A 13,266-nucleotide genomic window follows, 5' to 3' on the forward strand; every position below is an offset into this window, starting at 1 on the left:
AGCTCAGTTGGTAGAGCATGGCGCTTGTAACGCCAGGGTTGTGGGTTCGATTCCCACGGGGGGCCAGTATGAAAAATTTATGCACTCACTAACTGTAAGTCGCTCTGGATAAGAGCATCTGCTAAATGACTAAAATGTTTTTTTTTTAACAACGCAACGGAACCCATGTTACCAGTATAATAGCCAGCAGAGAAGCACCTTGGAGGGGATGTAGTTTCCAATACAGGCCGGGGGAAGCTAGGAGGGAAGCAAGCGCTACACGGAGCCGTAGGAGAGTCAAAAAGAGTAAATCCAAACAGGCTAAACCAAGTGGAGTTCAAGTTCAGCAGTAGTCCAAAAACATCCAAGGCACAACGTCAAGTGGAAGGATGAAAGCAGCAGTAGGCAGGTGTCTACTCAGATAATGCCCCAGTGTAGGCCCCGGTGCAGATTAGGGTGCCCTGGTATATCCAAGTAGGCCTCAAAAGTTTCACTTTACTTGACATCCAATGTCAAAACAGATGACATAACTTGTCATAACCTGTTATAATATGGTCATAACACTGTCATGACACATATATTTAGACCTGTTGTGACATATATTGCGTTATTTTATGGCTGGTTATGACACCTACATAAGAGTGTAAAAACCCACAAAATCTACCACAGTAGTTATTTTATGGCTGGTTATGTCTAAGGCTGTTGTAGTGACCGTGTTACTGCCACACCGGCAGTCATGAGTCATGACCGCAGTAAAATTCGACGTAACAGTCATGAGTCATGACCACATAGACATTTGATGTGAATTCTACGTGACTGTTGAGTCACGGTAATCTAATTTTATGCACTCTGGACATGTGTTAGTAGTACCCAACTCGCTAATGATCATCAGTTCGCTAATGGCCTGGTACTCAGGGCAATTGAAAATCACATCAAACAAGTAATCAAAACAGTATGTGCTTTTAAAACTCTGAATGAATGGAAAACATGGTCGTTGTGGATGTTGTTTCAAAGTCTAACACAACGAAATAGACAGTGCTTTCTAAGGTGATGATTACTTCAAAACCACCATATGCATATTAGAGGTTATGCATATGCATAGGCCTATATTTGACCCCAAGCCCGAAAAAACTGAATTAAAATAACGATTGTGCCGTTATACAATACAGAGCCTACCGCACATTACACATGGCAGAAAAGCATAAAAAAGTATATATTTGGTACATAATTGGTCTAGTCTAAATTAAACACATTCAGAGTTAGCCTACAATTATAGTGAATTTGATTTTGAATAGCCTAGTAATAGGGTATTTTTTATATTTTCATAATTAATATGCTGACACTTCACCTTTAGCTACAGAATATCTCACCACTGTGCATTTCCATCTCCTCCCCTCTCTCCTTCATTCCTTTATCCAGTGTGCAGAGGGGTTGTCAAAAGTTTAATGAAATATGTTTAATTGTGAAAACATGTTACTATCGATGTTTCCGAACAGATTTCACTTGGTTTCCCAAATTAAGCACTGGGTAGCTACAGGAACAGGCTTGGAGAGCCCATGGCATACAGAGTTTCAGCGGCATATCACCTGTTGCGCAGCGAAATAACCGGAGTAGAACCCCTACAGTTAAAATGGATGCTTTAGCAAATTATATTTGTCACATGCACCGAATACAACCGGTGTAGACGTTACCATGAAATGCTTACTTACGAGCCATTTCCCAACAATGCAGAGTTAAAAAATACGAAAAATTAGCAAAAAATAAAAGGAAATAGTAACACAATAAAATAACGAGGCTATATACAAGGAGTACCGGTACTGAGTCAATATGCAGGGGCACAAGGTAGTTGAGGTAATATGTAAATGTAGGTAGAGGTAAAAGTGACTAGGCAATCAGGATAGATAATAAACAGAGTAGCAGCAGCATTTGTGAAGAGTGTGAAAGAGTGTGAAAGAGTGTGAAAGTGTGTCTGTGTGTGTATGGCGTCAATATGCATGTGTGCATGTTTTGTGTGTGTGAGCATGTGTTTTGTGTGTGTGTGTGTGTGTGTGTGTGTGTGTGTGTGTGTGTGTGTGTGTGTGTGTGTGTGTGTGTGTGTGTGTGTGTGTGTGTGTGTGTGTGTGTGTGTGTGTGTGTGTGTGTGTGTGTGTGTGTGTGTGTGTGTGTGTGTGTGTGTGTGTTGGAGTGTCAGTGTAGTATGTGTGTGCATAGAGCCAGTGTAAGAGAGTCAGTGCAAAAAAAAGGGTGTCGATGCAAATAGTCTGGGTAGCCATTTCATTAACTGTTCAGCAGTCTTATGGCTTGGGGGTAAAAGCTGTTCAGGAGCCATTTGGTCCCAGACTTGGTGCTCCGGTTTTCTCAGATTTTCTTTGACAGAGAGGAACCCACATTCACAAAAAAGTTATTAAATTCACATGAGATAACATCAGGATCACTATATGTCTTATTTCCAACATGAAATTGAGATGGGATTGCTGTAGAAGCCTTTTTCTTAATCAACAGTTGATTGATGATTTTCCAAGTTGACTTTATATTGTTTGAGGATTCTTGGAATTTGGAAAACATTTTGGAAACCGGAAGTAGATGGGTAAATTTGTTGTTAGACTTTTTGTAATTGGCGGAATTCAGGAGGGTGTGATTTGTGAGAATTATTTTTGGAGACCGGTTGTAAACCAAGGTTTCCAGAACCCATATGCTGCTCTCTTACTAGGTCTAACAAAGGGAAAGCAGCTTAAATCTTATTGGTTGAAGAAATGGTCAGACTTAAAAGCACTTGAGCACAATCATGTCGGACTCATGTCGGACTCACGAGCACATTAATGCCCAATAGCCACGCTCCCCTGGTGGGACACCTCTGATGCAGTGTGCTTAAAAATATGTTATCTTCGTAGTTTGTCTGTGTTACAATCCGCCCACAAAAATACATCTTCAGTTATTCATATCAGATCGGGTATAGATTAAAACTAGCTGGTTAAAGTATTTTTAAAACCTAAGAAGTGGGGATGGCGTTTTTTTCAACAGTATTATCTTGTGATTTTATGCTGTGTTAAAATGAAGGGAATCTGAATGATCCATTGATCAAGTCCATAACAGATGCTGATTAAGTGCACAAAAGCCACATTTCCCACTGTCTATCTATCCCAGCTTTATTTACCAAACATGGCATTAAAGTTGATGATAGCAAATAATTGTATCTGTCTGAGCTATTTAGCACTCTCAGTTAGTTTGTTCTGCCTTACCGATTTGGGGCTGCTAGAGGCTCGGTGGTCTCCCAGCAAGTTTTTAGAACAGTATGGTGAAGTGATACTATAGTGCAACCGGTTGCACCACATTACAGGCATACCAACTATACAGTACTCTCCCCATGCACGTCTTTTTGTATTACTGTCTTGTTGCACATGTTTTATTGTAGCTGACAATGTTTGACTGTTCCTTAGGGGCAACAAGGCGTGGACGGAGTGAGAGGCAAACCTGGAGCCCCTGGACAACCTGTGAGTGTGGATGTATTGAAGCTATGATTTACACGTCAATATGTATTTACATTTTACATTACAAACATGGCATTGTGCACCCAAGCATGCTTGCAAATCATTGGCATTCATGAGCCAAATCAGTCTTAACTGTACAGTAGAGAAATGCATTGTGCAGCCAGGAGTACAGAATATACAGCATGAATACACCACAAATTCACAAAAGTAAAAAATTGACCTGTATTCTTAAAAACAAAGATTGTGACTGCGCAGACACAACAAACATATTTGTCATTCGTACAAAATAAAATAATCGACCAACTCCCAAGCCCAAATGTGCTTACATCAACACAACTTAGAGTAGGCTACAAGCAGCAACTCAAGAGGGAGCCAACAACACAGAGAATAGTGAGGCGCTGGACTGAGGAGGCAGACTCAATGCTGCAGGATTGTTTTGAGAATATTGATTGGAATATATTCAAAGATTCATTCATCAACAATGAGAAATATACATCATCAGTCACAGGCTTCATTAGGAAATGATGATGTGGTCCTCTGTAGCTCAGCTGGTAGAGCACGGCGCTTGTAACGCCAAGGTAGTGGGTTCGATCCCCGGGACCACCCATACACAAAAAAAAATGTATGCACGCATGACTGTAAGTCGCTTTGGATAAAAGCGTCTGCTAAATGGCATATTATATTATATTATATTATTATTATATTATATTATATTATATTATGATGTTGTACCCACAATAACAATCCGGACATACCCCAACCAAAAACCCTGAATGAACGGAGATAACCGTACAATGCTGATATCCCGTACTGCAGCATTCAATGTCAGCAGAACAAACCCTGATGACTTGGTGGCGCACGACACATACAAGGCAAGCAGCAATGAGCTCTGCAAATCCATTGGGGACGCAAAAAGACTAAACAGATTCAAACTTGAATTGATGTTCGACAACTCACTACAGACTATTACAGACTACGCATGAATGGCGCCGAAGAAGATGGCAGCCGTTTTACAGCCCTCTAACCAATTGTACTATTATGTGTGTTTTTTTGTGTTTTATTTGTAATTTATTCTGTACATAATGTTTCTGCCACCGTCTCTTATGACCAAAAAGAGCTTCTGGATATCAGGACAGTGATTACTCACCTCGTATTGGACGAAGATTTTTTCTTCAACGAGTCAGACGCGAAGGATATCCTACAGACACCCGACAAGGCCCAATCCCTGTCATTTGCATGAGAAAGAGACGGAGATATCATGGACGTAGGTCGGGGTGCCTTGTAAGGATCCGACGGCGAGCGAGTAAACTGCCTCGTCCATCAACCCTATTAGCCAATATTCAATTATTTGAAAATAAATTAGACAACCTAAGATTACGGTTATCCTACCAACGGGACATTAAAAACTGTAATATATGTATTCACTAACTGTAAGTCGCTCTGGATAAGAGCGTCTGCTAAATGACTAAAATGTAAATGTAAAATGTAAATGTAATATCGATTAGTTACCGGAGTGTAACTCCAGTTCTATGAGTGGAGCGGAGCCCCATAGGGGAGCTCTGCTCCTAATGGTTTACCCTCTGCCCTAAGGCAGCAGCAGCCTGAGACAAAATTATGCACACACCTACAGCCAATAGGAGTACAGGTGTCCCTATAAGAGGGGGTGCCTCCCCTCAATCAGCCTCCCAAGATATTTTTCTTCAGCGAGACTAGAGAGGGTCGGCAGGGCCTTAAGTCCTATGGGGCTCCGCTCCACTCATAGAACTGGAGTTACACTCCGGTAACTAATCGTTCTATATCGTGGAGCTCCGCCCCATAGGGGAGCTCTGCTCCTAATGGTTTAAGGCGGAGCGTAGCGCTCCAAAATGTACTCCCTGCCGAGCCTAACACTTCCCATCGAAACGAGAAAGTCAAGCCTAGCAATGGCTGCAACCGAGTCCCGCAGTACTGCAACTAAAAACCCCTACGGGCGTCACAATATACCGCGTCATCGGTTAAAAGACCCGCCCCACCTAGTCCAATGGCAATGCCAATGACTAGTGGGCAGATCACCAGAATAGAAGCCATACTAATCTGTACTAGCAGATAGATGTGCCTCAATATCCTGTGAAAACACTACCGACCACTAATGGAATGACATCAAGTGTCACTCTACATTATGAACGCGGTAGACCGCCTCACTCACTCAATGGAATCCCAGAGATTAGTGGGCAGGAACAAAAACATGAGTCATACTAACTGAACAAGCAGATAGATGACCTCATACTCTGTTAATCAACGCATGCCTCTACTGTACTGACCCTGTCAGTCAGGATTCATGCCACAAAATATGTTTTCTTATCCAAAGCGGACCTGATGGAAACCCAGTCCATAGTCCTGCTTTTCCCTCTCTTCCTAGCTCCAGATCTCCCTTCAGCTATGCTGAGTACAGACCGAGCCAAAGAGTTAGAAAACACATCTGTCAAAAACACGTCTTCCTAACCAAAGCGGACCTGATGGAAACCTGTGTCCACAGTCCTGCTTCTCCTCTCTTTCTTGCTCAAGATCTCACTTCAGCCACGCTGAGTACAGATCGAGCCAGAGAATTAGAAGACATATCTAAGAGATAGAAACGGATAAATGGAGACGGCGTCGACCAGGATGCTGCTCTACATATATCCTCTACTCCTGTTCCTCTATAAAAGGGCAGTAGAAGCCGCTACTCCACGAGTGGAGTGAGCTCTGATACCCTGAGGCAATTGCCGCCCTGCTACCTCATAAGCTGTCTCAATGCCTTCACAAAGCCAGTGAGACAGCCTCTGTTTTGAAAGTGGTCTACCTAGTGCAGCCGCACCGTGACACACAAACACCTGAGGCGATGACCTAATCGCTGCTGTGCGCTCGACGTAACACGCCAAAGCGCGTACCGGGCACAGGCGATGGAGCTTCTCCTCACTCCTCTCTCTATGAGGAGGAAGAGAAAAAGCCCACAGCTCCACGGTCTGTGACCTATATGAACTCTTAATAACCTTCGGCACAAATGCCGGGTTAGGACGTAACACTGCTCTGCTCAGGTCACCATTGATGGCCAGGCAGTCAGGTCTCGTCGAAAGAGCACACAAATCACTGACCCGCTTAGCTGTAGTCAAAGCGAGCAACAGTGCTGTCTTGATAGACAGCATATTGAGGGGTATTTGATTCAATGGCTCGAACGGCGACTTACATAGCGCTTCGAGTACCAAAGCCAAATCCCACTGAGGAAGCGTGACTCTAGGTGTTGGCCTAAGTCGCCGCGTTCCTAATAGGAAGCGTTTCACTAGAGGGTGACTAAAGACATTGTCTCTGCCAAAACCCTCATGACAAGCTGAAATCGCTGCTGCAAACACACTATCAAACATGAGCTGCAGAAAAGAGAGAATACTCTCCACCTGACAGCTCATGGGGTCCACACCTTGTGTGACACACCATCGTGAAAACACGTTCCATCTACTGGCATACATCTTAGAAGTGGAACTGGCACGTGAACCCTGTATGGTCCTGATCACTGCATCAGATAACCCACGGCGCTCTAGCCTGTCCCTCTCAGCAGCCAGGCCTTCAGTGGTTGGCCGATTATGGGCAATTTCCCTATCGTGCCAGCCGCCTGAGACAACGCGTCCCGTCGATGTGGAATTGGCCAAGGTGGCGCAATCAACATCTGACTCATCTCCGCAAACCACAGAGCCCCCGGGCGATCGGGCGCTATCAGTACCACTGACAGCCCCCTTGACCTCACCCTAGCTAGCAGTGGGAGAATGCAGGACAGCGGAGGGAATGCATACAGGAGAACTCTCGGCCACGGTTGGTGCGCAAAGGCGTCCCTTCCCAGTGGCGGTTCGTCCTGTTCCCTCAGAGAGAACCACAGAGGACATTGCGCGTTCACGCGTGACGCGAATAGGTCCACCTCGGCTCTCCCGAATTGTTCCCAAATCTGGAGAACAATGTCTGGATGCAGACACCACTCGTCGTCTCGAGGACCCCCTCTTGACATGAGGTCTGCTCCTACGTTCAAGTAGCCCGGAATGTGTGCTGCTCTCAATGAGCGAAGGTGCTCGTGAGCCCACAGCCACAATTCCTCTGCCGCCCGATGGAGAGCAGGAGACCTGACTCCACCCTGGCGATTTATGTGGGCTACTGTGGTCCGGTTGTCTGACCAGACCAGCACATCGCGACCCCGAAGGGTAGACGCGAAGTGGGTCAGAACCAGTCGAACCGTTTCCAACTCCAGGAGGTTGATGTGACGACCTGATTGAGGCCACACACCTCCTATCGCTTGTGTCTGACATGTCCCTCCCCATCCCGTCAGGGACGCATCCGTGAATACTGGGATGTGAGAGGACACCTTTCCTATCGGGACTCCGTGCGTGAGAACGCGTGAGTTTCTCCAATAGTTTAGGTCTGCACTGAGCGAGAGGGGAACCACCACCAACCGATGACGTTGACGCAATGGGTCTAGTCTTAGTTGGGCGATCCATCGCTGCATCCTGCGCATGTGCAGGAGTCCCAGCGGAACCACAGAGTGGGCTGACGACATGAGACCCAAAAGTGACATGATCGACAGCGCCGTCACCGTGTGATTCGGACGACACTTCCTTAGGGCTAGCAACAAGGCTACTCTTCGGGGGTCCGAAAATCGAGCCCTCATCCTCACAGTGTCTAGCTGTATCCCCAGGTAGACAATCTGATGAGTGGGCCAGGGCGCGCTCTTTTTCCAATTCACAGCGAACCCCAGACTTGTGAGATGCATCACTGTCTGTGTTGTGTGAGTGATCGCCAGCTCTGCTGACGGGGCGAGAACCAGTAGGTCGTCCAGGTAGGCTAGTAGCCGTATTCCCTGACGACGCAACGGTTCCAATGCCGCCTCCACACATTTGGAAAATGTGCGAGGTGCCAGGGCGTACCCAAATGGCATCCTCGTGTATTCGTACGCCACCCCTTGAAAGGCTAACCGCAGAAACTTCCTGTGACGCGGCTGAACCGGCACATGAAAGTACGCGTCCTTTAGGTCTATGCTCGTACAAAAGTCCCCTCTCTGGACACATTCCAGCAGACGTTTTGTCGTTAGCATTCGGAAGGGCCGTTTGGTTATGCTCTCGTTGAGAATGCGTAAATCCAAAATCGGCCTCACTCCCCCCGTCTTTTTGGGCACTAGGAAATAAGGCGAATATAGCCCTTTGTTCCTTTGCTCCCGGGGAACTACTGTCACCGCCTCCTTCGCCAAAAGTTCCGTAATCTCTGTCATCAGAGCGGCCACTTTGTCTGGCGTTTTCATCACCGTCTCCACCACTCCCCTGAACGGGGGTGGGGTCCGGTGGAATTGGAGAGCATAACCCTTCTGCAACGTCTGTTCTAGCCAGCGTGAGAGGGTGCAGCTTCTTCGCCACTGCCAGCAATGCAGAGAAAGTGGCTGGGCGCGAAGCTGTGGTGCATCCAGTAGGAAGGACCTGTATTCCTCTATGGCCCTTACCGCCACTGTTCCCCAACATTAAAGTGGTGGAACAGCCCAAGGTGGGCCTCCCGTGAAAGGGAGAGGAAATACGTTCTGAGAAAGAAAGAGGAGTAGGGACATCGGTTAAACCCGTAACCGTCGTATTCCTGCCCTCCTTGAACGCATCGCGGGTCTGAATTGCGCTGACCGAGGCCACAGCCTGCGGCAGGGCACCATCCCCAGCAAGCGATTGCGTCATCTTAGGTGACTGCAATTCGCTATCAGAGCCCTTCACTACAGTACTCCTAGAAGTCTGTAGTATGAGGTCTCTATGAGGTAAAACAAGGCGGCGCCTTGATACCTTCTTAACTTTCACCTTCTGTGTGTGTTCAACTCTGCACCCCTGGTGGGTTGAGTCACGCTCAGTGTGGTGAGTATTAGCACGTTCAAAGGGTGTGGGGGCGCCGATACACTGGGCACCTTCATGACCGTGGTAATCGGGCCCTCCGTGAACGCAGCATGGGTCTGAATCGCACTAACCGAGACCTTAGTCTGCGATAGTGCGCCATCCCCAAATAGCGGCTGCGTCATCATGTCTCCTGACTGAGACTGCAGCCTGCTATGAGAGACACTCACTACAGTACTCCTTGGGGTCTGTAATGTGAGGTCTCTTTGAGATAAGCCAAGACGGTGTCTTGGTATCTTTCCTCCCTTCACCTCCTGTGTGCATTCAGCTCTGCACCTCTGGTGGGCTGAACTACGCTCAGTGTGGTGAGTATTAGCGCGTTCAGAAAGAAGTGGGGGCGCCGATACACTGGGAACCTTCGTCACCGTGGTAATCGGGCCCTCCGTGAACGCAGCATGGGTCTGAATCGCACTAACCGAGACCTTAGTCTGCGATAGTGCGCCATCCCCAACTAGCGGCTGCGTCATCATGTCTCCTGACTGAGACTGCAGCCTGCTATGAGAGGCACTCACTACAGTACTCCTTGGAGTCTGTAATGTGAGGTCTCTTTGAGATAAACCAAGACGGCGTCTAGGTATTATTCCTCCTTTCACCTCCTGTGTGCGTTCAGCTCTGCACCTCTGGTGGGCTGAACTACACTCAGTGTGGTGAGCCTGGGCGCGTTCAGAAAAAGGTGGGGGCACCGATACACTGGGCACCTTCGTGACCGTGGTAATCGGGCCTTTCTTGAACGCAGCATGGGTCTGGGTCGTACTAACAGAGACCTTAGTCTGTGATAGTGCGCCATCCCCAATGTGGTTATTATCAGCGCGTTCTGAGAGAAAACGGGGGCGCCGATACGTTGGTTACGCCCGTAACCGTAGTAATCAGGCCCTCCGTGAACGCAGCACGGGTCTGAACTGCACTGACTGAGGCGTTAGCCTGAGACAGAGCGCCGTCCCGAATAGCGGTCGCGTCATCATGCCATCATCTGGCTGAGACTGCAGCCTGCTATGTGAGACACTCACTACAGCACTCCTAGGAGTCTGTAAAGTGAGGTCTTTATAAGGTACACTTAATACCTTTTATATACCTGCCTTATGTGTGCATTCAGCAACGCACCATGGTGGGCTGAGCTGCACTCATAGTGGTAAGAGAGAGAGCGAGAGTGAGGAAGGTCGAACGCTCTCGGATGTATTATGGAAAAGGGGCTCTTTTTTGACAGTGTCAAGTAGAGCCAACTCTTTATTACACACATCAACAAAAAACGTTCTCCTCCATACACTCAACGGTAGAGTGGGGGGGGACAGTGGGCTCGGTCACAGCAGGCGCTGTGCCGTCTTCCGTTCTCTCCCCCTCGCCTGTCATAAACGGCGTCTCTTCTGGCCGCCCTTCAGGTGATGCCAGGATGACGCTTTAATGACCTCTCTCGCCGGCACCTCTGGCGCTGCAGGGGGGGGGCGAGGCCCGCTCCCTTGCTGCTGGAGGCCGCCGTCTGACGCCAAGCTGTAGCGAGAGTAACGGCCGCCCTTCCTCATATCCACTTCCGGGTTGGAGGGAATGGGGGGCAGCTTAATCTCCCGCTGTTTAGCAGCCCACTCAATGAGACCTGAGAATTCAGGCACAGAGAGGCTGTGGCGTCATCATCCAGGGATGTAATGACCTCACAATTTCCCGAAGGAAAAGGGGTGTTAAACATCTGGGTCAGTGTAATGAATTGTTCCAATAGAATATTCATTTCTTCCCCAATAGCCCTGTCATCTCCTGAGTCAGCGCCTTCAGATGATGCCTCAGAAGCTGAGACTAACACTGATAGCACATCCTCAAGAGGAATATCCTCCCTAAAAATGCCCAACGCTGCTTCCACTCCTTCAAAAAAGGAGGGCGCAGCTGGCGCATAGTGGGGGATTAATGAAGCTGTCCCTGGCGTGCTGTGTCCCTCAACCCACGAAACATATGTTGGGGGGGTCGACAGCCGCCAAGGGGAACAGCGACATTGAGCTCTGAAAAGAGCTTTTGTTAAATACTTACCCTATGCATAAGCTTGGTGTGCTCATTGTAGGATGACGTCGATGATCTGGAAAATCGACGGCGTTTTCTTCGTCCTGAGTCTTCTCTTCGTCTCTTCTTGGCTTCTTCAGTCTAGTCCAGTCGCTGAAGAAAAAGGGAGGCTGATTGAGGGGAGGCACCCCCTCTTATAGGGACACCTGTACTCCTATTGGCTGTAGGTGTGTGCATAATTTTGTCTCAGGCTGCTGCTGCCTTAGGGCAGAGGGTAAACCATTAGGAGCAGAGCTCCCCTATGGGGCGGAGCTCCACGATATAGAACTTATATTTCACCGAGTCGTGGCTGACGACATTGATAACATACAGCTGGCGGGATATACGCTACATCGGCAGGATAGAACGGCTGACTCCGGTAAGACAAGGGGTGGCGGTCTGTGTATATTTGTAAACAACAGCTGCTGCATAAAATCTAATACTAGGGAAGTCTCAAGGTTTTGCTCGCCTGAGGTAGAGTATCTCATGATAAGCTGTAGACCACACTATTTACCAAGAGAGTTTTCATCTATATTTTTTAGTTAGTATTTCGTATTTTGACTGTCAGCCTGTTTTTGGAGACTTATTTGCTCCGCCTGTCTTTTATCGTGATAAGTCCATTATTTTGTATCCTGGCTTCGGGACCACCAGTAAAGATCCTTGTTTCACCATCTCTGCCTACTGCCTACTGTCTATCCTGCCTCACACCAACCCTTACAGTTACTCCCTCTTCCGGGATGGCTACAAGGCCCTCCCCCGCCCTCATTTTGGCAAATCAGATCACGACTCCAGCCTGCTCCTCCCTTCCTATAGGCAGAAACTCAAACAGGAAGTACCCCTGCTAAAGTCTATACAACGCTGGTCTGACCAATCGGAATCCGCGCTTCAAGATTGTTTTGATCACGGACTGTGGCCGAAGTGAGTAAGACATTGAAGCATGTTAACCCTCGCAAGGCTGCCGGCCCAGACGGCATCCCTAGCCGTGTCCTTAGAGCATGCGTAGACCAGCTGGCTGGAGTGTTTACGGACATATTTGATCTCTCCTTATCCCATTCTGCTGTCCCCATTTGCTTCAAGATGTCCACCATTGTTACTGTACCCAAAAAAGCAAAGTTAACTGAACTAAATGACTATCGCCCCTTAGCACTCACTTCTGTCATCATGAAGTGCTTTGAGAGGATAGTTAAGGATTATATCACCTCCACCTTACCTGACACCCTAGACCCACTTAATTTTGCATACCGCCCCAATAGATCCACAGACGATGCAATCGCCATCGCACTGCACACTGCCCTATCCCATCTGGACAAGAGGAATACCTATGTAAGAATGCTGTTCATTGACTATAGCTCAGCCTTCAACACCATAGTCCCCTCCAAGCTCGTGGCCCTGGGTCTGAACCCCACCCTGTGCAACTGGGTCCTGGACTTCCTGACGGGCCGCTCCCAGGTGGTGAAGTTAGGAAACAACACCTCCACTACACAGATCCTCAACACAGGGGCCCCACAATGGTGCGTGCTCAGCCCCCTCCTGTACTCCCTGTTCACCCATGACTGCGTGGCCATGCACGCCTCCAACTCAATCATCAAGTTTGCAGACGACACAGCAGTAGTAAGCCTGATTACCAACAATGACGAGACAGCCTACAGGGAGGAGGTGAGGGCCCTGGCGGAGTGGTGCCAGGAAAATAATCTCTCCCTCAACGTCAACAAAACGAAGGAGCTGATTGTGGACTTCATGAGACAGCAGAGGGAGCACGTCCCTATCCACATCAACGGGACCACAGTGGAGAAGGTGAAAAGCTTCAAGTACACATCATTGACAATCCCTAGCCACATCCTCAGCGCCTCTTCAACCTCAGGAGGCTG

The 13,266-nt window shown here is 47.9% G+C and overlaps 1 protein-coding gene across 1 annotated transcript in view; it reads left to right on the forward strand.

Moving 5' to 3' along the window:
• col27a1a (collagen, type XXVII, alpha 1a) overlaps window positions 1–13,266 on the forward strand; it is a gene marked incomplete at both ends in the record, with an annotated part of 366,083 nt that overhangs the window by 301,137 nt on the left and 51,680 nt on the right. The window contains one exon of the mRNA XM_084160593.1: window positions 3,417–3,470. Within this exon, the coding sequence (XP_084016719.1) occupies window positions 3,417–3,470 (54 nt within the window). The remainder of the gene's footprint in view (window positions 1–3,416; window positions 3,471–13,266) is intronic.

The sequence above is a fragment of the Coregonus lavaretus genome (assembly GCF_964263955.1).
Source record: "Coregonus lavaretus genome assembly, chromosome: 4".
Taxonomy (NCBI): Eukaryota; Metazoa; Chordata; class Actinopteri; order Salmoniformes; family Salmonidae; genus Coregonus; species Coregonus lavaretus.